This window comes from Petaurus breviceps, unplaced genomic scaffold (assembly GCF_028583685.1).
Source record: "Petaurus breviceps papuanus isolate PSGF00001 unplaced genomic scaffold, PetGlider_PUasm1.0 221, whole genome shotgun sequence".
In the NCBI taxonomy this organism is placed as follows: Eukaryota; Metazoa; Chordata; class Mammalia; order Diprotodontia; family Petauridae; genus Petaurus; species Petaurus breviceps.
In genome coordinates, this window is record NW_027185877.1 from 13209727 (window position 1) to 13234133 (window position 24407).

A 24407-nucleotide genomic window follows, 5' to 3' on the forward strand; every position below is an offset into this window, starting at 1 on the left:
CCCCCCCCCCCCCGTTTCCTCTTTGGAACAGCTCAGATGAAAGCAAAGTTCAAGTGTCACCTCCTCCTCCCACCCTTCCTTCTTGTTTTTATAGGTATCTACTGGTTCACACTGATTATGCAAGATAATTTTCCATAACCTTTTTTCTCCTCCTCCAATGTATTGCTGTTCCTCATCCTTTCACTCTCATTTTAAGATCATGGGATAACCAACCATTTCCATGACTCCTATATAATCAGACGCCCTTGGTGATCCAAGATGATGATAGAGTTCAGAGGGAACACATATATCATTCCCCCATACAAAAAACATATGCAGTTTGTCTTTGTTTAATACTTTATCATCGTTGTTTATGTTTGTATTTTTATGCTTTTCTTAACTCCAGTGTTTGAAATTTAAATTTTCTAAAAAGCTCAAGTCTTTTTATCTGGAATGCTTGGAAGTCCTTAATTTGATCAAATATCCATCCACCACCATCCTTCTTCCCCCGTCCCCACCACGAGCATGATATTAAAATTTTTCTGGGTAAATAATTCTTGGATGCCTATATTCTTTGTCTTCTATAATACTGTATTCAATTCTCTGAGTCTTTACAGTGGGGACTATTAAATGGTGTGTGATCCTGACTGTGGGCTGTCAGTACTTAAATTATTTCTTTCACACTGCTTTCATTTTTTAAATAGTATTTTATTTTTTCCCAAATTACATGTCAAGACAATTTTTAGCATTCATTTTTACAAGATTTTGAGTTCCAATTGTTTTTTTCCCCTACCTCCCCTTCCCTCTTCCAAAAATGGTAGGCAATTTGACATAGATTATTCATGTGCTATCATGCAAAGCATTTCCATATTAGTCACAGTTGTGAAAGATAAAACAGATTAAAATGAAGAAAAAATGAAAAAGAACAAAGTAAGTGAAAAAAGTATGCTTTGATCTGCATTCAGTGTCCATCAGTTCTTTGTTTGGATGTGAACAACATTTTCCTTTGTGAGTCCTTTGTACTTGTCTTGGATCATTGTGTTGCTGAAAAGAGCCAATTACTTCATAGTTGAACATCACACACTGTTTCTGATACTATGTAGAATGGTATCCTGGTTCTGCTCATTTTACTTTGCATCAGTCTGTACAAGTTTTTTCTGAAATCTGTCTGTTCATCATTTCTTATTGCACAATAATATTCCATTACATTTGCAGACCACACCTTGTTCAACTATTCCCCAACTAATAGGTATCCCCTCAATTTCTAATACTTTTCTACCATAAAAAGGGTTTGCTATAAATATTTTTTGCAAATATAGTTTGTCTTCTCTTTTTCATTATCTTTTTAGGATACAGACATAGTAGTGATATTGCTGGGTTATGAACAGTTTGGTTTGTCCTTTGTGTATTGTTCCGAATTACACTCCAGAATAGTTAATCAGCTCACAACTCCACCAACAATGCAATAGCATCCCAATTTTCCCATATCTCCAATCTTTATCATTTTTATATATTAGCCAATCTGACAAGTGTGAGGTGATACCTCAGAGTTGTTTAATTTGCATTTCTCTAATAAAAAGTTATTTAGAGCACTTTGTTATATGCCCATAAGCAGCTTTGGTTACACTCTGAATCATATCTGTTCATATCATTTCACCATTTATTAGGTGAATGGTGAAACCACCATTAGGGAATGGCTTGTATTCTTATAAATTTAACTCTTTTTTCTATATATGTGAGGAATAAAATCTTTATCACAGACACTAGCTATATAAAGATTGTTTCCAAGCTTTATGCTCTTCTTCTAATTTGGGTTGCATTGGTTTTTGTTTGTGCAAAATTTTTAAAATTTAATATAAAATTATCTATTTTACATTTTGCACTGCTCTGTAGCTCTTATTTGGTCATGAATTCTCCTTCATCCATAGATGTGACAGGGAAACTACTTCTTGTTCTTCTAACCTCCTTATGGTGTCACCCTTTATATCTAAATCATGTATGCTACTTATTGGTGCTACTTCGTTGTCTATGGTACCTTATAGTTTTCTTCCTTATCATTTTTAAATAGGTCTGTTTTTGCTTTTACTTTGTCTGAAATAAGGATTGCTAACCGTGCTTTTTTTAAATTTCAGCTGAAGTATAATAGATTCTGCTCCAGCCTCTTACTTTTACTTTATCTATATTTGTCAACTTCAAGTGTGTTTCTTATAAACACCATACTAAAGGATTCTGGCTTTTGATCCATTCTACTATCTGCTTCTATTTTATGGTAGAGTTTATCCCATTCAGTTCTGATTACTGTGAATTTCCCTCCAGCCTCTTTTTCCTCCCTGTTTGTCCTCTTTTGTGCTTTCCCTTCTCACCAGTGTTTTGCTTCTGTCTACCACCTTCCTTGGTCTCCCTTCTCTTCTGTCAATCCCCCACCCCTTTACTTACTCTTCTCTCCTCCTACTTTCTAGTTAGGTAAGACAGATTTCTATATTCAACTGACTGTGTATACTATTCCCTCTTTGAGCAAATACTGATAAGAGTAAGGTTCAAGCAATGACCATCACCTACCCTCCATCTTTCCCTCCACTGTAATAATGTGAAATATTTGACCCTATTCTACTTATCCCTTCCCTCTGAGCCCAATGTATTTCTCTTTATTATCCCTTAATTTTTTTATGTCATACCTTCAATTTCACCTTATACCCATATGCTCTGCCTATGTATATTCCTTCTAGGTGTACTATTAGTGGTATAGCTTTTAAGAATGACAAATGTCATATTCCTATGTTGGGATGTAAAGAGTTCAGCTCCAATGAATTCATTATGTTTTTGTCTCCCTTTCTCTCTTTTTAGACTTTTCTTGGGTCTTGATATTGGTGATCATATTTTTCTTCATTTCTGGTGAAAGCTTGGAATTCTTCTATCTCATTGAATGGTCATTTTTCCCATTCAAGTATTATACTTAATTCCACCAGGTGGGTGACTCTTGGTTGTAGTTTTAGCTCCTTTATCTTTTGGAATATCATGTTCCATGAGTTCAGATCCTTTAATGCTGTAACTGCTAAGTTCCATATAATCCTGATTGTGGCTTTCTAATATTTGAATTATTTCTTTCTGGCCTCTTGCACTATTTTTAGTTTGAACTTAAAGTTCTGAAACCCCCAGCTCAAGGATAAAATATAACAGGGGTAGACTTATTTCAGGGAATATAGCTCTAGTAGAGCTTATAAAAAGTAAAGTCATTTAAGAACAGATAAAAAGAGTTATCTTAAACAAATTAGGTGCAAGAGGAAGAACCTACACAGAGGCATTAGATAGGGGAGGAGGATTGTTAGTTCTGGAAACCTACTTTCATCAGCAATAGATTTAAGAGGGAATAATACATATATATCTAGAATAGTAAAAAGTTTTCTTAACTGAGAAAGAAAAATTTAAGGGGATAGGTGGGGGAGATGATAGGGGGTAGATCTCTATAGGGCAGGGTGAGGGAATAAGTTAAAAGGGGAGTATAGAAGGGTGTTTAATGGGAATGGGAGCATAAAGGGAGGGATCCTTGGAAGGGGAGAAGGTTGAGTAATAGGAGGACAAAGTAGCTGGTAAGAGTAAAGTGGAGGAGTCAGGAAGGCTAGGAAATAAGAGATACAAACATAAAAACAAAGATCAGGAGTAGAGTTTGCTAGGGAAAGTATATGTCTATATATATGTATGTATGTGTATATATATATGTGTGTGTGTATATATATGTGTGTGTGTGTGTGTGTGTAGGTATACAAATAAGCAAATATATATATATATAAATATATATAAATGTTAAGAAATAACAGATACATACATATATATAGACATATACTTTCCCTAGCAAACTCTACTCCTGATCTTTGTTTTTATGTTTGTATGTGTATATATATATGTGTGTGTGTATATATATATATATATATGTGCTTACTTGTAGCCTTTTGGAGGGAGGGGAAGGTGGAAAAAAGTAAAAAGGGCACAGCAGCGAACAAAAGAAAACTTAGAAGTAATCAAAGACATGATAGACAGCTCTCAACACAATTCATAGTATTTATTATATAGACTTTCTTGAAATAGAAATTTATTACTATATATTTTGAATCTTTTCTTACATTCTGCTGTGTACATGACATACTTTTCTTATTTTGTATTGAACTTTCAATATTTAAGTTTATAATATGCTGATTTTTTTCTTTTCTCTACTGCATATTTAAGTTTTAGTATTCCAGTACAGTTCCCAACCCAGTGTCAAAGACCTCTCCTGTCAACTTCCTAAATTGTTTTAGCCTGGGAAAAAATCTCACTCTGACCTTTTGTTGACTCTGCTGCTCCAAAATTTGATTTTAGGAATTATTTTAAAATAGTTTAGAGGGAAATATTGATAGAGTTCAGCTTGGTTGCTGCCAGTTCAGTCATAAGATTGTAGTTACCTTGATTCTGCCTGATACATCATGATTTTTAGTATTCAATTGATATATTCATTTTGTGCTTATTGTCACATTTTTTGAAGATGCTAATTTATTCTTAAGTTATAACCAAACTGCTTTGTAGAATTCCTAGTAAGTCTTAGGTCTTCTTTCCCATGTAATTAATTTTCTTGGGTTTATCAGACAATAGGTTGTTGTCTTTAATTATTTCTCATACAATTATTTCTTATATTCTATCCTGTTCCACTTAAATAACTATTTTTAAATTAGTGCTAAATATACTTCATGATTATTTGCTTCATTGTTTAATTGGAAATCTATAAATCCTATTGACAGGGTATGGGCTCAAGCTGAGGCCTTTGCTACCCCAAAAGAATTTGGGGCCCATTTGTCTTTGGGCCCTGGAAAACCCCACTTTGAACTCTTGAATTTCCCCACTTGATCTGGCATTTGCCTGAAGCTATAATAAGCCCTCTATTGTCTGTTATCTTCATATCTCCTTTCCTATTTCCCACCCTTGATCATAATTAAACACCATTCTCTTGGTTCCTGGCTTCTAACCTCCAGTCACCCCAGACCACCGGCTATTCCCATCAAGATTTTCCCTAGACCTCCCCACCCCAGACTATTTGGTTAATCTTAGCTCCTTCCCACAGTCTTTCTGTATTAGCATTAGCATTCTGTATTTGCATTAGCAAAACAAATGCTGAGATTTCTTAAGAGTCTAGGCAATATGGCAGATCTTTAATAAATTTTGTCTTTGGTGAGAGAAAGCTTCACTCAAATTCAATTAGATAGGACCCACATGTCGATATTCAGAGTGAAAGCACCCCTAAAACTCAACACTTTGGCACTTTAAAAAACTTTCTTTGAGATTCTGTAACTCAAAATGAATTTTGTTTTTAATCTTCTCAATAGTTTTAATAGATTTAGTACTGTCTAAAAATTAGTATCATTTTTATATGGATATAGGTTAGCAAGTCTATTAAATAGTTCTCCAATTAGATCATTCTTTATATTTTTAACAATTGTTTTGTAATTATATAGCTATATATTTTGTGTGCCTCGGCCAGAGCAACTCTCAGATATTTTGTGTATTTTAAAAGTTATTTTGAATACGAGATCCTTTTTTATTATTTAATTCTCACCTATAATGTTGTCTTATAAGAATATTGTTGGTCATTGTGTTTATTTTATGTCTTGTTACTTTAGTGAAACTATTAATTCAAATAATTGCTTTGCTGAGTTTCTGAGGTTTTTAAAATACAGTATCATGCCATCAGGTATAGTTTTGTTTCCTCTTTGCCTACCTTAATGTCATTAATTTTGATCTGTTATTTTATCGCTATGCCAAATAACATTAGGGATGAGAGGATCCTTAATTTTACTCCTGCAATTACTGTAAAAGTTTCTAGTGCTTGTGCATAGCATATACTAGGCATTGGTTTTAGATGAAAATTTTTGTAATACTAAAATAAAAAGTTTTTCTCTGTATTTTTGTAGAGTATTTTTTAAAGGATAAATAGATGCTATAATTTGTTAAAGTATTTTCTACACTTATTGATATGAACATATAGTTTTAGATTTGTTTTGCTTTCAATATGATAAACCTAATTGTTTTCCTAACTTTGAGCCATTTTGTGGTATCTTTATGTATTTAACATTTTCAATCAATTTTAATTATTTATACTGTTGTAAATTCTTTCTTTGCTTTGTTTCACTATATTGGCCTTATGTAGATTGTTTTAAGTCTATACATATCTTACAAAAGAGTTCTTTATTTTTCATTTTGGAGATATGACGATTTTCTTTCTCATTTGTGGATAAGTATTACCTTGTCTTAAAAGGTCTGACTTGTGAATTCAGCTGGAGCAGGGCAATTTTTTCCTTAGGAGTCCCTTTATAGTTAATTTAAATTTTGTAATGTTCATTTTAGCATTTTGTATTTTTGAATTGTTCCTCTACTTTTTGTACTTTATCAGTTTTATTTTTTTTAATTTTAGAATTTATTTATTAATTTTTATTTTAGTTAAGAGCAAAGAATCATGGAGGACAGACATAGACAATGAGAGTCAGTAACTCAAGAAAGGCAGCAGTTTCAAAGATTCTAACCCCTTTGTGGTTGAAAGGAGACCCAGCTATGAACTCAAGAAAGCTCAAGTTACGGAGATGACTCTACAAAGAGAGAAAGGGTTTCCACCAGCAATAATGTTTGAAGTAGAGTCCCAAAAGGTTACTTCTAGAAACTTGAGAGCCGATCACACATTGGGGTGGAGTAAAGATGGCAGAGTAGAAGCACAAACTTGGCATGGGCTCCCACTCCAATCACTTCCAATACATGTAAAAAATGACTATAAACAAATTTAGAGCTACAGAACACACAGAGTGACAAAAAGAAACATATATCCCACTGAAGGAAGCCCGGCAGGCTGGCAGGAAGGGGCTATCATACCAAGCGGCAAGGCAAGTGCAGGCCCACATGAGCACTGCGGTTTTATCCCCAGGGAGGCCTCAACTAGCTGCAGCCTAAGAAGACTTCAGGAGAGTGAATAATCAGTAGCTGTGGCTGTTTCCAGACTTTTAATTCCATAAACACCAAAGACAAAGTAAAAGGTCAGTGTAGAACTCTGTTGGATAAAGGTGGATGGAAGAGTGGGGGGGGGGGTCTAGCCCCTGCCCCCAGGGGGAGAAGTGATCAGGCCTCCCCCACATGGCTACTTCCAGAGCTCCTGGCCTGCAGATTGTAGTGGGACCAAGTGACCATTCAGAGGGTAGCCATTCTTGCTTTAACCTTCTTGGATCTGGATCACACACTTGGGTGGTGGTCCTGGGGTGAGTGACCAGGGAGCCAGAGTGTATGAGGACCATAGAGAGGGCTCCCTCCTTATAGCTCTGGCAGCTGCAAAAACCCCAGTGATTTGGGACATAGCTCTCTCCATTCTGGAAGCAGAGGTCTACCGTGGCAAAGTGCTCAAAAGTCAAGTAATTGGCTGGCAATATGAACAAGCAATAGAAGCACAAATGGACCAAAGAATCCTTTTTTTGGGGAACAAAAAGGATCAAGGCATGGAGCAGGAGGAAGACAATTAATCTCCAAGAAAAATATGAATTGGTTACAGGCCGTGGAGGAGCTCAAGAAGGATTTTGAAAATCAAGTAAGAGAAGTACAGGAAAAATTGGGAAGATAAATGCGACTGATGCATGAAAATCATAAAAAGTGAGTTAAACCAGCTAAAAGAGACCCAAAAATACACTGAAGAAAATAACACCTTAAAAATAGACTAACTCAAATGGCAAAAGAGGCACAAGAAGCCAATGAGGTGAAGAATGCCTTAAAAAGCTGAATTTTCAAGATGGAAAAAGAATTTCAAAAGCTCACTGAAGAGAATAATTCCTTCAGAATTAGACTGGAGCAAATGGAAGCTAATGACTTTATGAGAAATCCAGATACTATTAAACAGATAAAAAACAATGAAAAAATAGAAGACAATATAAAATATCTCACTGGAAAAACCACTGACCTGGAAAATAGATCCAGGAGAGATCATTTAAAAATTATTGGACTATCTGAAAGCCATGATCAAAAAAAGGGGGGAGAGAGCCAAGATGGTGAAGTAGAAGCAAGACCTTCCCGCGGCTCTGGCTTCCACCTTCCCCAATCCATGTAAAAAGGGGACTCTAAACAAACTTTGGAGCTGCAGAACCCACAAAATTACACAGAGAAGCTAACCTCCCACTGGGGACAGCCTAGCAGGCTGGCAGAAATTCAGCACAGTGCTCTGGGAGCTGAGCTCAGCCCCACACAGAGGCTTTAGACCCAGGGCAGGCCTGACCAGCCACCTGCCAGAGGGACTCCAGATCAGCAGCAGTTGTGGCCGTTTCCAGATTTATCAACATAGAGATGCGAAGGACAAGGTGAGAGGCCAGTGCAGTCTGGACTTTGGGACCCAGTAAGTGGGAGTGGCTTTTACCCCCGGGGTGAGAAACCGCTGAGACGCTGGCACAGCCAGCCAGGCCCACGTGGCGGCTTCAGCTCCTGGCCTGCAGAGTGTAGGGGGACTAAGCACCAGTCTGAGGGGTAATCTCTCTTGCTTTAACATGCTTGGATCTGGATTCCAGTCTAGGTCTGGGATGTGTGGCCTGGGGTGTGTGTCCAGCTTGCCAGAGCGTGTGGAGACCTCAGAGAGGGCACCCACCTAATACCTCCAGCAGCTGAGAAAACCCCAGCATTTGGGACAAAAACTCCCCTGTCTTCTGGTGGCAGAGTCCTACTGTGGCAAAAAGCCCAAAAGTCAAATAATTGAGTGGCAAAAGGAGCAGGCAAAGGAAACAAAGCAGACAGAAGATTCCAACAATACACTCCTATTTTGGGGACAAAAAGGAGCAAGGCATGGAACAGGAGGAAAACAGTGAAGTCAGAACTCCTGCACCAAAAGCTTCAAAGGAAAATACAAGCTGGTTACAGGCCATAGAGGACCTTAAGAAGCAGATAAGAGAAGTGGAGCAAAAATTGGGAAGAGAAATTAGAACAATGCAAGAAAATTATGAAATGAGAGTCAACAGCCTGACTGAAGATAACACCTTAAAAAACAGACTGACTCAAATGGCAAAGGAGGCTTAAAAAGGCAATGAGGAGAAGAATACCTTAAAAAGCCAAATCTGCCAGATGGAAAAAGAATCTCAAAAGCTCAATGAGGAGAATCATTGCTTCAGAATTAGATTGGAGCAAATGGAAGTTAATGACTTTATGAGAAATCAAGGTGCTGTTAAATAGATACAAATAAATGAAAGAATAGAAGGCAATGTGAAATATCTCATGGGAAAAACCACTGACCTGGAAAATAGATCCAGGAGAGATCATTTAAAAATTATTGGACTACCTGAAAGCCATGATCAAAGTAAGAACCTAGAAAGCATCCTCCAGGAAGTTCTCAAAGAAAACTGCCCTGATGTTTTAGTACCAGAGGGCAAAATAGAGTTTGAAAGAATCCACCGATCACCTCCTGGAAAAGATTCCAAAAAGAAAACTCCTAGGAATATTATTGCCAGGTTCCAGAATTCCCAGATTAAGGAGAGAATATTACAAGCAGCCAGGAAGAAACAATTTGAATATTGTGGAAACACAATCAGGATAACCCAGGATCTGGCTGCTTCTACACTGAGGGATCGAAGGGCTTGGAATATGATATTCTGGAGGGCAAAGGAGCTGGGATTAAAACCAAGAGTCACCTACCCAGCAAAACTGAGTATCATGTTTCAGGGGAAAATATGGTCATTCAGTGGAATCGAGGACTTTCAAGCATTCCTGCTGAAAAAACCAGAGTTGAATAGAAAATTTGACATTCAGATACAAGAAGCAAGAGAAGCATGAGAAGGTAAACAGGGAAAAGAAATCATAAGGAACTTATCAAAGTTGAACTATTAACATTCCTACATGGAAAAACAATAATTGTAACTTATGAAACTTTTCTCAGCAGTTGAAGGGATTAGAAATATATATATATATATATATATATATATATATATGTCTATATATGAAGGTATATGGGCATATGAATACATATGTGAATGTGTGTATATATGTTTACAGGCATACATAGATAGAGGGCACCGGACCAATTTAACAGGAAGGGATGATACTTAAAAAGTGAAATTAAGAGGTGAGAGGAATATAATTTGAGGAGATGGGGAGAGACAGATTGGGGCAAACTATCTCATACAGAAGAGGCAAGGGAAAATGGTTACAATGGAGGGGAAGAATAGGAAGGCAAAAGGGAATGGGTAAACCTTAATACCATTGAATCTGGCTCGAGGAGCGAGTGAAATACACACTAAATAGGGGGTCTCCCCCTCCAGGAGAATAGGGGGGGAAGGGGATGAGAAGGGACAGGATCAAAGTAGAGAATAGAACAAGTGGGAGGTGGGATAGGAGGGAGGGAAATATAGTCAGTCTTTTACAATATATCTACTATGTTATTGTTTTGCATTAGCCACACATGTACAACCTATACTGAACCTGCTTGTCTTCCCAGGGGGGTGAGTGGCAGGGGGGAAGGGAATGAATCTGGAATTAAAAGTTTTAAAATCAAATATTCAAATATATATATATATGTACATATATATGTGTGTGTGTATATACTTTTATTAATACCATCTAACATGTAATTAAGAAATAAGTTATACAGGCACTGAGGCATAGAGATCCACTGGAAAAGTCGAAACGGGTATGGGAGAAAATATAGTAGAGAGCAGATTGGAGGTGGGGATATCCTGTGGGACTGCTGTTTTGGGGGGGATGGGTGGGGGAAAAACGGGGGGGGGAATTTGTAACTCAAAATCTGGTGGAAACAAATAATGTAAATCAGAAGTTAATAAAGCATTTAAAAAATTTAAAAAAGAGGAAAAAAAAGAAGCTAGAAATCATCCTTCAAGAAATTCTCAAGTAAAACTGCCCTGATATTTTGGAACCAGAGGGCATAATAGATATTGAAGGAATTCACCAATAACCTCTTGAAAAAATATTCCAAAAAAAAATCCTCCTAGGAATATTATAGCCAAATTCCAGAGTTCCCACGTCAAGGAGAAAATATTACAGACAAAAAGAAACAATTCAAATATTGTGGAAATACAATCAGGATAAAACAGAATCTAGCAGCTTTTACATTAAGGGACTGAAGGGCTTGGAATATGATTTGCTGGTGGTCAAAGGACCTAGGACTAAAACATAGAATCACCTACTCAGCAAAACTGAGTATAATGTTATAGGGAAAAATATGATCATTCAATGAAATAGAGGATTCTTAGGCATTCTTGATGAAAAAATCAGAGCTGAACAGAAAATTTGACTTTCAAATACAAGAAGCAAGAGAAGCATGAGAAGGTAAACAGGAAAAATAAATCATAAATGACTTATTAAAGTTGATCTATTTACATTTCTACATGGAAAATGATAATTGTAACTTATAAGACTATTCTCAGGATGAGGATAGTTAAAGGGAATATATATGCATATATGTATACATACATATATATGTATGTATAGCAGGATGTGTGTTTATATAAATATGTATGTGAGTGTGGGCAAATGTATGTTCATGTATACATTGACAGAGGGCACAGGATAAGTTGAATATGAAGGGATGATATCTACAAAATAATTAAGAGGTGAGAGAGGAATTTATTGGGAGGAGAAAGGGAGAGATAGATTAGGGTAAATTATCTCATATAAAAGAGGCAAGAGAGAACTGTTACAATGGAGGGGAAGAGCAGGAAGGTAAAAGGGAATGGGACAACCTGATTCTCATTTAATTTGGCTTAAGGAGGGACTAACATACACACTCAATTGGGTATCTTACCCTACAGGAGAAAAGGGAGGTAGGGGATACGATTGGGGAGGATCGAAGGGAGGGCAGATTGGGGGAGAGTGTAGTGAGAAGCAAACATTTTTTAAAAGAGATAGAGTCAAAGGAGAAAATAGAATTAGTGGGGGGCAGGATAGGAGGGAGGGAAATATAGTTAGTCTTTCACAATATAACTACTATGGAAATGATTTGGGCAACTATACATGTGCAACTTGTATTGAATTGCTTATCTTCCCAGTGGGGGTGGGTGAGGAGGCAAGAAGGGAAAAAAATCTGGAACTCAAGTTTTAAAAACAAATGTTTAAAATTTGTTTTTTACATGCAACTGGGAAATAAGATATACAGGTATTGGGGTATAGAAACCCATCTTGCCCTACTAGGAAGTTAGGGGGATGAAGGGAGAGGATATCAAAGAGAACAGATTGGGGGAAGGGGTATTCAGTATGTTTGCTATTTTGAGGTGGGGTAGGGGAAAGACAGGGAGAAAAAAATTGTAACTCAAAATCTTATGGAAATGAATGTTGAAAACTCAAATTAAATAAATAAATAAATTTTAGTGCCAAAATTATAAAAAAAAATTGAAAAAAATAAAGAAACTTGAGAGCAGCAATCCTATCAGGGCCTAATAATCAATTGGGAAAGTGGCCCAAAAAAGGTACTACATAGTTTCCCTGTTTATATTTCTTTTTATTATAAGTTTTTTTTTCCCTCCTTCTTCTGATAACATAATTGATTGCACCTTTGGCTCACCTGAAGTACAGAAAAGTTTTTTCTAGACTCTCATTCTTTTGTCTTTACTTTTTAGATGTGTTTATGTGTTTCTTATTTGTATTATTGTAAACATTAATGTTTTTTGTTGTTTGTTTTCTTGTCCAAACATTCATTTCACTGGATTCTTAATACATTTACATTTAAGTTTAGGATTTTTAGGCTTGAGGTTTACTCCATTTATTTCTTTTCTATTGCTTCTTTTTCTCCCCTTCCTGTTTTAAGGCAATAATTTATTTTTATTATTAGTTTTGTTTTTGCCCCACCTAATTAAAGAAATAGTTAAGTTTAAAAATCTTCCTTTTTCTTCAGCTCGAACCTTTTGTCTTTAACAATTTTCTTTTGTTTTGTCATCTGCTTTAATAAAAAGAGGAAAGGAATTTTCTGTCTTTAAGGGATTTTCAATCTAATGGGGGAGACAAAAAGCAAACAAGTATGTAAAAACAAGCTATATAAAGGATAAATAGGAAACATTTATGATAGGCAAGGCACTAGAATTAAGAGAGGTTGGGAGAGACTTCCTATAGAAGATATAATTTTAGTTGGGATTTGAAGGAAACTGAAGGAGATGGAGAGCAGACAGGGAGAAAGCCAGTGAAATGTTTCCAGCTGAGAGATGGAATATCTTGTTTATGAAACAGCAAAGAAGACAGTGTTTTCAGACCAAAGAGTAAAAGGTGGGGAGTAAGAGGTCTGGAAAGGTAGGAGGGAGCCAGGTTTTTAAGGGCTTTGAATGCCAAACAGAGCATTTTGGGTTTGATCCTGTTGTTATTGTTGTTCTTTGTCCTTCCTTCTCTATCTGGAAGGTTACTTGCAAGTGAAACTGGATTTAAGTGAGGCAGGGCTGTGCAAAATCACCTGTCCCACTCTTTCCTCCTGAGCCATCTATGTACAGTGGCAAGGTAAAGATCAGGATGCCTAGAGACAGCCTGCGTAAAGTGGGAGAGCTTGGTCTTTTTAAACTAAGGTCCTTCCCAGGTCTCAGTTTGACTGAAGCAATATCCAATCAGTGGTGAAGGCTAGGTAAGAAATGAGGCAGAGAATGGCCTCTTTTACCTAGTCAAAAAAAATCAATATGGAAGGAGAAGACCCTCAAGATTTATATTCAAAACAGAAATAATTTCTATTTACATTCACTCTGAACCATGAGAAAGCAAACAATGACCAAGGCAAGCTTGAGTTGGGACCTACTGTTGGCCAGTCTATGAGAGTTGGGTCGATTTAGGTTTAAGGCATGGTCCTTCAAAAAGAAATCTAGCCTGTAAATCCCAAGATATCTTGTAAGATTTCAGCAATTTTATTTATATTCCTTTGGGCAGAGTACCTGCAGGTAGGGGTATCATTCTGTATGTAGATAGAGGGAGAAGAGGAAGGAAGGAAGTGGCTTTGGTCCTAGGGGTGATAGGACCTACTCAACATTACTGAATGGGTTATAACATAGTCAGACCTGTGCTTTAGTAAAATCATTTTGGTGGCCGAATGGAGGATAGTTTGGAGTAGGGACAGATTTGAGGCAGATAAATGCACCAGAAGACTATTGCAATATTCCAAACATGAACTAATGAGTCCTGTGCCAGGATGGTGTTAATGTCAGAGGAGAGAAGAAGAGTGTATTGAAGAGGTTTGGAAAAGTGTCTGTGTGTTGAACTTTTATTGAGGTTTTTTTTTTTGCTTTTTGTTCATTTTATTATATTCTACCATCAATCACCTTGACTTTTCTGGGTCATAGCCCACCCAAGGCTGGGATATAGGGCTGCCTATGCCTCCTTGTCTTTGCTTTGAGCTGTATATGGTTGTCTGGGTTCCTTCCTTGAGTAATTACTGGGGTAGGGAAATAATCCCAGTCTCCTTTTCCTGATGCCTGACAGTTACTCATGGTACATTTTCATCCTGCCTGATTCTTCCCTCCACTCTTCCTTCTAGGAATAATCATTGCCTATAGTTTCTTGAGGAGTGGAATGGGAGGAGGAAGGGCAGTAATATTCAGAGAGAGCTACTCAAGCCTTGGGGTTCTTTATTATAGAGTCACCAGGCAGTGCTTTTCAGTGTATAGAAATGTTCCTTTGCTGTCTTTCATTCACAGGGCTGGGCAGAATAAGCATCAATTTCTCCTATGGGGTAGGGTGTGATTAGGAGAAGTTCAGACAGGGACACTGGACAGTGCCTTGCCCTCAAAGTCCCAGCTATTTTTCGAGTTGCCTTTTCCTCAAGCCTGTGTCACCCTCCTTTACCCAGACATTTTTAACTTGTCTAATTTCTCTGTCCATTATCTTTCTTTCTTTTACGTGGATAAATTTAGTCAGTACTTGTTCATTCTTATGGGACTAGGAAAGTTTGGTAGTGTTGTTTAGACAGAGTCCCTACCACTGTTCAAGACCTCCTCTATCATAAAGTTAAGCCTTAGCCACAAGCCTACTACTTTGTGCTCACTGATGTCAGCAGAGACAAGTGGGAGAGAAGGCACTGAATAAGCATTCTAAGGATTAAATATTTCTGATGTTAATTCATAAGATTTCTACCATACCTGGCTGTTCTGTGTTCATATCTTCTGGATTTAGTTCTGATTATTCTGCATCTGTTGTGAAATTCCTTTGTTTGGAGTTTGAAGAAATTTACTAATTGACCATCTTACTGGTCACATGGGTGTTAAATGCTATTGGAATAAAATCAAACACCATGGTTCTTGACTGGTCACTGCAAAATTGTCCTGTCCTCCTCAATACCTTCTTGAATTAAAATCCTCTACTTTCTTTCTTGGCTAACCCTGATGGTTTAACTTCTGACTGTTTACCACATCTGTTTGATAGGTTGGAGGTCACTGGGGACTCCTAAGAAAGGCTTAATTTATTTATGCCTGAATTCACCTGTGCTTATGTTAAGTTGTGAGCAAACTACTTCCATAGCCTAATTCAAATGGAAGTCAACATACAAGCAGAAATCCAATTACTTAAGTATTTCTAATTATACATCTTATTTCTCTTTGTCTACTGATTTCCAGATATTTCCCTATAATTTCATTGTCACTTGGCTCTCTTCATCTTCTTCATATCAGATCAGATCCTAAATATATATATGCATTAAGTATTTTTTCTATAATTAGTATTTTGTTAAGTGTTCTGTGATTTAAAATTATGCTTAAGGTAACAGATTGACACTGGATTAATAAATAGCAATATATATTTTTTAAAGTAACCACATTCTACAATTATTGTCCTATGACAATGTTTATATTACTAAAGCATGGTTTCTTATAACATAGGAAGAAACTATAGAAATTAATATTTTTAAATTTTCTCCTAGCCATATATCACTTCATTTCTCTAGGCCTCAGTTCATGCATTAGTAAAATGAGGAAATATGATTAAATTATCTCAAAGGCCCTTTTTGGCTTTAAATTACTTACAGCCTATTTTGAAATTTTTGTTGGATTAGTAAATAAGGAAAAATACAAAACACACATGCTCAAAATTAGATAAAGAATATAATAGTAGCTTCCATTTAGGCACCAATTTGTGGTTTATCTAATATTTTCCCCACAACTTAGCAAATCATGTAAATTATGCAGGTAAATAGGACTTGAGAGGTGAAAAAATTTGCTTATGGTTACATAGATAATAAATTATGGAGCCAGTAATCAAAGGTAGACCAATAATGTTTTCTGCTGTAGTGTTCTTCTCTTATATCATGCTATCTCTAAAACTAATGGTTTCAGCAAAGACAGCATAAGAGATATGAAACTATTCAGCATCCTTGGTTAAAATGAAATTGCATATGCTGTTACTTTGCTGGTACACAGGCAGATAGTTCTTTTTTATATGAAGGGTCAGGTGGCGATGCTAAATTTCGTATAGAAAATGTCACCATTGCCTGTGGGTTTATTTTTAAAAAGCATAACCCTCAAATTATAGTGGCAGAGGTTATGAACTATTATGAAAGGTTTCCAACATTAGACATGGTTTTCAGTGTCTATATAGTTTGGAATTATTTTATAGGACTTTGACAGCACAGCAAAAAAAAAAAAATGATAGGCATTTCTCTTTCCAGGTTGGTGTCAATAACATGTACACTTTCCTTAACCGGATGATCAAGGAATATTAGATTAATGGAATATAAAAACTGAAGAATAAAAATCCCAAAAAACTGTTCTTAATTATAGTGGGAGAAATGTTTGCAGATCCACAATCAGCATTAAAATTGATATGAACTGGAATTCACACAGACACTGCTGACTGGTTCCAGTTCACAAGGTGGCTGATCGGAGAGAAGAGGGAACAAGAGGGGAGAGAGAGAGTGAGGGAGCGCGCGCGAGCTAGAGGGAGGTGGGGGATAAGAGACCTGATGAGCGAGCGCAGAAAGAAAGAGCAAGAGCGGTCGAGGCAGGAGACATATTGCTGCCGCCGCAGCTGCTACTGCTGCTTGGGAGCCGCTCCTGTGCTGTTTCACATCCAGGAAGAAACAAGCTGTCAAGCCGGGGTGGGAAGAAGTCCACCAAAACCTCCCGGTCAGCAAAGGCTGGTGTCATCTTTCCTGTGGGAAGGACGTTACGATACATTAAGAAAGGACACCCAAAGTACAGGATTGGGGTGGGTGCTCCAGTGTACATGGCTGCTGTGCTGGAATACCTGACTGCAGAAATTCTGGAATTGGCTGGGAATGCAGCGAGGGACAAGAAGAAGGGGAGAGTCACTCCTCGACACATCCTTCTGGCTGTAGCCAATGATGAGGAGTTGAACCAGCTGTTAAAGGGAGTTACCATCGCCAGTGGGGGTGTTCTACCAAATATCCACCCAGAATTGCTAGCAAAGAAGAGAGGATCCAAAGGCAAGCTGGAAGCCATCATTACTCCCCCTCCAGCCAAAAAGGCCAAATCTCTGTCACAGAAGAAACCTGTGTCAAAGAAAGCAGGGGGCAAGAAAGGACCCAGGAAAACTAAGAAGCAGGGAGAAGTCAGCAAAGCAGCCAGTGCAGATAGCACGACAGAAGGCACTCCTGCTGATGGATTCACCGTCCTCTCCACCAAAAGCCTGTTCCTCCGCCAGAAGCTGAACCTTATTCACAGTGAAATCAGTAATTTAGCCGGCTTTGAGGTGGAGGCCATTATCAATCCTACCAATGCTGACATTGACCTTAAAGATGACCTAGGGAATACCCTGGAGAAGAAAGGTGGCAAAGAATTTGTGGAAGCAGTGATAGAGCTTCGGAAAAATAATGGTCCATTGGACATCGCCGGAGCGGCCGTCAGTGCCGGCCATGGCTTGCCCACCAAGTTTGTGATCCACTGTAACAGTCCAATATGGGGCTCTGACAAGTGCGAAGAGCTTCTGGAAAAGACAGTGAAGAATTGTTTGGCCTTGGCAGATGACAAGAAGCTGAAATCAATTGCATTTCCATCAATTGGCAGGGGCCGAAGTGGTTTCCCCAAACAGAGGGCAGCACAGCTGATCCTGAGGGCCATCTCCAGCTACTTTGTGTCCTTAATGTCTTCATCAATCAAAACGGTTTATTTCGTGCTCTTTGACAGTGAGAGTATAGGGATATATGTGCAGGAAATGGCAAAACTAGATGCTAACTGAGTTGAAAGAATTAGAAGCAGCCCAGACTCACTTGGTCCTTTTCTCCAATTTAAAATTAAAAAGAAAAAAAAGTTTTAAACTCCTAATTGTGAGGCAACACCCTTTATTTTCAGTTTTGCTCATCTAGGGAAATGAGGTTTGGTTTTTTGTTTGCTTTTTTTTTGTTGTTGTTTCTGTTTTTTCGGGTTAATTTTTTTTGACCTTTTAAAATGTTTTATGTTATCACTGATAGTTGGTGTTACTGCTGTTAATTCACTGTTTCAGCCCTTGTATGAGTTTAGTGTAATCTAGGAGATTTTATAGTTTTATTTTAATGAAAAACAGATTGATGCAGACAGTAGTGGGAAGTACATTGTCTTTTACATGTGGAAGAAACCAGGAAGCCCTATTTTGTAACTGTGTTGTGGTACGTAATCCTACCTACATTCGTGATGTTTCCTCTCATCACATTGTTCTCATTTTTTTCCCCTAAAACAACAACAACAAAACACAAATCACATCTAATTCCTGTTTACTTACTATCTTAATGATGGATCTGGAAATGTGAAAAAAGAGAAGCCTATTGTCCTTAATTATATTTTCAATTTGGAATTTGTGTGAATTGATTTAGTAAAATGTTAAACTGTTTAAAAAAAAAGATTGATATGAACTAAAGGCAAGCAAAAATGTCACTCAAGTAAGTTCTAAGGAATATCTCTCACAATCCCTGGACATTTCTTTTTCTATAATAGTTCAAAACATTTACGTCATCAAGTGATGACAATAATAATGTAACAGATATCCTGATCTAGGTAACTATAATAGCTAGGCTGACTTCAAAAAGTCAGTTGGAGTAGAGACCCAGGCTGGTGAATGGTGAATAATTCAGAGTGGGAGGAGGCTAAGATGCTTTTAGATCCAGCCCCTAAGGAAACCACAATCAAAAGGGGGTGGGGGAGAAGTCAGAAGTTAACAACAAGGAAAATAAGGGGAGGGGTAGAACTGAAAATATTAAAGATTCCAGGAGAAAAAAAAACAACTCAAAGGAACTTGAACCTATAGGTCAATCAGTAGGAAAAAAACAGTAATAATATAAGGAAAGATGTAGCAAAAGAGTTCGGGTATTTATAAATAAAACTGCAAAATGAAGGAAAATGATCCAACACTCCATTAGACTGTGGATGCTATGGGATTTGAGGGGAAAAAGCAAAACAAAAACATATGGAAGTACAACACATTGTTACTGAGTGGCTTACAAATAAAATGAGGATTAAGGGAGCAGAATTTACATCTAGCAAAGCACAAATAATAAAGAGAATAGAAAAATTTGAATCAGCAATGGTAAGCCTGACCAAAGAAATGAAAGGGAGAATAATTGAGAATGCAAATATACAAAAGTGAAAGACAGTTCATAAAAAGAAAAACAAAACCCAAGAACATTAAAAGAAAATATACTCACTATGCAAGCAAAACATAAGGATCTTGATGACAAGATGGTAGAAACAACCTAAGTTCTCCTAGAAGAACATAAGACAAAAAAAAAAAAAACCTTAACTCCACAAAGAAGGAAATAGTAAGAAAACTATCCAGAACTTCTGCACATAGAAAAGGAAATTCCAATTTAAAGAATTCACAGACTCCCTACAGAAAAACAAAACAAAACAAAAAAACTCAAGGCCGTAAATTCCAATACATAGTGGTTAAATTTAATAATTCAATTCATAAACAACAAGTTCTGCAAACCACCAAGAGAAAGACCTTCAAATATAAAGAAAAAGACATTTGGATAGTGCAAAATTATTCCATACCCATTAGAAAAAGGAGTGGATGGAATATTTTCTGAAGAGTACTCAAATTTAAGATATGCTAGCAAAACTGAAAACACAAAAGAAATAGACCAAAACTATAAAATACCCAAATTATTAGAAGACGCAGGTAAAGATATTAAATAACAGTCTCAGAAAAGGAAAAAGGAACTAGCTGTTGTTGTTTGTCTTTCTTTTTCAAAGAGGACCAATGTCATCATGGAATGAATTAGATTTAAGTGAAACAGAGTTGCACAGTCATCATCCTCACTCTCTCTTCTAGAGTCATTGCAATCCAATGATGAGATGAAAGTCAGGATAACTGGTGATGGCCTCAGATTCAGTGGATAACTTTGGCCTCTTTGATGTCTGACCAAGTTCAAAGCACTCCACAGCACCTGTTTTTTTCTGCCTTTATGCATTGCAACAAAGTATTCTCTTCCACCCATTCAGCTGGGGAGAAGTCTTCACATGCTTAGGTAGACATCCCCCTAACTCACAGATGGGTTTGAGGACTGTTGGTTACCCTCAGCTTGATTTAGCCTATCTGACAAGATAGTTTTACTGGGGTATGGCCACTGCACATGCTACAGTTTCTTGGAGTTATAGGTTAGAGTTGGGTGAAAGGTAAACAACAAAAATGGAGGAGCAGCCCTCAAAGAGGGCTCAGCTAGCCTTCACATTAGAGGTGCTACAACTAGCTATAAAGGAATTACCAAATGAAAAACAACTCCTGGACCTGATGGATTCACAGGAGAATTCTATCAAATTTTAAAAGAAAAATTAGTACCCATAATTCACAAATTATTCTCAAAAAGTTGAGAAAGAACCTTACCACAATCCTTTTATGAGACAAATATAGTCCTGACACCTAAATCAGGGAAAGATAAAAGAGAGAAAGAAAACTAAAGGCAATGTCATTAATAAATATTAACTCCAAAATTTTAGACAAAAATCCTATCAAAATCAATTACGTTGATTTATTATATATGTGTGTGTGAGTATATATATATATATATATATATATATATACACATACATACATTGATTCATTATGAGCAAATGGAATTTATAGTAGAGGCAAAGATGGTTCAACATTAGGAATATAATTGATTATATTAAAAACTAAAACGTTGAAAACTACACAATCATCTCAATAATTGCAGAAAAAAGCCTTTCATAAAATACAATACTCTTTTTTTTTTTGTTAAAAGTCCTACACGGAATCATAGAGAGATTTGTTTTAAATATCATGAAAAACATCTATTTAAAAACAAAAGCAAGAATCATATGCAATGGGAATAGATTAGAATATTTTCCAATAAATACAGGCATGAAGAAAGGATGCCCACTTTCCAAACTATCATTTGATACAGTTCTGGAAATGTTAGCAATACTGGTAAGACAAGAGAAAGTAACTAAAGGAATAATAGGTAATAAGGAGATAATCCCTATGTACTGATCACATGATGGCTTATTTGGAAAACCCCAGAGAATCATCAAAGAGCACCGGCCCTGGAGTCAGGAGGACCTGAGTTTGGATCCAGCCTCAGACACTTAATACACACACACACACACACACACACACACACACATACACACACACACACAACTAGCCATGTCACCTTGGGCAAGTTATTTAACCCCAATTGCCCTCCAAAAATAAAACAGAAAATAAGTTGCTAGGGGGGGGAAGAACCATATTTGATAAAAACTGTTAATAAAACTGGAAAGCAATCTAGCAGAAACTATGCTTAGACCAATACTTCACACCACACTATACAAGATATTCTCCATGGATACACGATCTAAAATTTAAATATAAATGCTGAAATAAAATTGGAGGAGAAACAGGACATGTAACTCTCAGAACTATGGGTAAGTGATGAAGTCTATCCAAACGAGATAGAGGCAATTACAAAAGATAAAACAGATAACTGCTACTTAAAACTGAATAACGTCTGTGCAGAAAACATTGATGCATCTAGCATAAGAAGGAAAGTAACTGAATGCGAAAAAAATCGTTATATCAAAATATGGCTATTAGCTATTCCCCAAAGGTAAAAAATGGTTTAAAAACAAACAAAAAATGGCAAAAGGATATGAACAAATAGTTTTCAAAAGAACTCCAAAGTATTCACAAGCACATGAAAATTGTTCCAAATCACTAACAAGAGAAATGCAAATCAAAACAACCTTGAGATTTCACCTCATATCCTGAAAATTGGTAAAAATGATTTAAAAAATGGCAACAGTCAATGTTGGAGGGGGTATGGGAACATAGGCACATTGTTGATGGATCTCTAAAATGGTACAAATATTTTAGAAAGCAATTTGGATTTATGCAAATAAAGTGACTAAAATATCTATACCCTTTCTATCTGAGCCTCCATTACTGGGATTATACCACATAGCAACAATTTTTTAAGTGGCTAAGAACTGAAAACAAAGTAATCACATATTAACTGGGTAAAGGCTAGGCAACTTGTAATATATGAATGTAATGGTATACTACTATTATAAGAAATGATGTATAATGAATAGAGAGATCATGGAAAGCTTTGCAAGAACCAGCAGGTTTAAGAAAAAAATGCACATTAACTACAACAATTCAGATGGAAAGAACAATGACACACCAAAAATTAAAAACAAATATAACAAAATAATAAAGATTAAGTGGAACTCAAATGAAGATATATGAAAACACCCTCAACCTACCTTTTCATGGGCGTGAGAGGTCCACAAGTGTCACACATTGCATATTTTTGGAATTTCTCAATAGATATATCAATCAGTTGTACTGACATGTTTTTCCTCTCTTCAAAGAAACACTATTTGTCACATGAAATAGTTCTCATGGAGGGGAAAAGGGAAGGGTATATAGGGTATTATATTGATGTAAGAAATAGATAACATCAATATATTTTTTAAAATATGTATTCATTATTATTTCTTAAATTTAATAAATTAATGAGTGTAAAAGCTTTCATTAAGTACTTATTATGTGCAAAACACTGTGGTTTGCCAGATAGAACCTGTTCCTGGGGATGAACTAGCAAATAGTCTCCTGTTTCCACCTTCTTTGTGATATCTTACTCCAAATTAATTAATTAATAATAACTAATTAATAAATAATTAATTACCCCCAGATTAAATAATCAAAAATAGAGAAAATGTTACACTATTTCAGATATGGCTAGCTTCCTTTAGTTTCTTCTACTGAAAATGGGAAAATTAATTCAGTGGAATTAATAAGCATCTATTAAAAATTTACTTATGTACTAGGCGTTATGGGGATATAAAGACATTTCAAAGAGAAGGATTCCTTGTTCACAAGATGCTTATAATCTAATTGTAGGTCACAGGTTCATATATAGATATATACTAGATTGATATAAAATAATTTTTGTTTTTTTCAGTCACTTTCAACTGTGTTCAATTCTTTGTGACCTGACTTGGTATTTTCTTGGCAAGATATTAAAGTGGTTTGCCATTTCCTTCTCTAGCTCATTTTACAGATGAGGAAACTGAAGCAAACAGGGTTAAAAAGATCTAACCAGCATCACACATCTGAGACCAGATTTGAATTCACAGAGATGAGTCTTCCTGATTCTAAGCCTGGCACCTATCCACAGTGTCACCTGGCTGCCCAAAACTATAACAAAGTATACATAAGATAATTATAGAGGGAAAAACAGTAGTAGCTAAGAGACTAGGAAAGATTTCTTATAAGAAGGAGATACTTTATCTAAGTCTTGAAGGAAACCAAATTTACAAAAGATGGAGGTGGGGAAGGCAGAGCATTCCAGGCATGGAGACACTGTATAAAGGTATGGGGATTGGAGACCAAGTATCATTTGAGAAACAAGCAAGTATGTCAGCATGACTGAACTGTTTAATTCTCCAAGGCAAATAATGCTTACACATGACTAAAAAGGTAAGGAAATGCTAGGATGTGAAGAAGTTTTAAGGTCAAATAGTTTATATTTCATCCTAGAGGTAAGAGTTATTGGGGTGGGGGTCTGATTAGACACAGACCTGAGCTTTCATTTTTCCTGAGCTTTAGGAAAAATTACTTTGGCACTATGTGGAAGGTGGATTTGAGTGAGCAGACTTGAGGCAAGGAGACCAATTAGGAGGTTATTACACTAGTCCAGGTGAGAGGTTATAGGAACCTGAACTAATAAATTCCTGATTGAGTGACATTGAGTAGAGAATAGGGACTATGTAACAAAGATATTGTAGAGAAAGAAACAACAAGGTCTGACTAGATTAGATATGTGGGGTGAATAAGGGGGAAGGGTCAAGTTATGATAGTGAGGTTAAACCTTATGGAATATAAGGATAATAATAATTATACATTATAATAACATATAATAATAAACTTGGGAATATTATTATATTAATATTGTAATATATAATAGGGAAATTGAGAAGAGGGATCAGTTTGGGGTAAAAAATAAGTTCTGTTTTGGAAACAAGTCTAAGAAGCACAATAACAAAGGAAAA

At 36.4% G+C, this 24407-nt stretch overlaps 2 protein-coding genes across 6 annotated transcripts in view; one reads left to right on the top strand and one right to left on the bottom strand.

The window, feature by feature from the left end:
- CCDC91 (coiled-coil domain containing 91) overlaps nt 1-24407 on the bottom strand; it is a 662757-nt gene that overhangs the window by 129254 nt on the left and 509096 nt on the right. The window lies entirely within an intron of this gene.
- LOC138166318 (core histone macro-H2A.1-like) lies at nt 16858-18751 on the top strand (the record flags this gene model as incomplete). The annotated part of the gene is made up of 1 exon (XM_069094771.1): nt 16858-18751. A coding segment is annotated over one exon (1257 nt), but the record flags the coding sequence as incomplete, so codon positions are not given.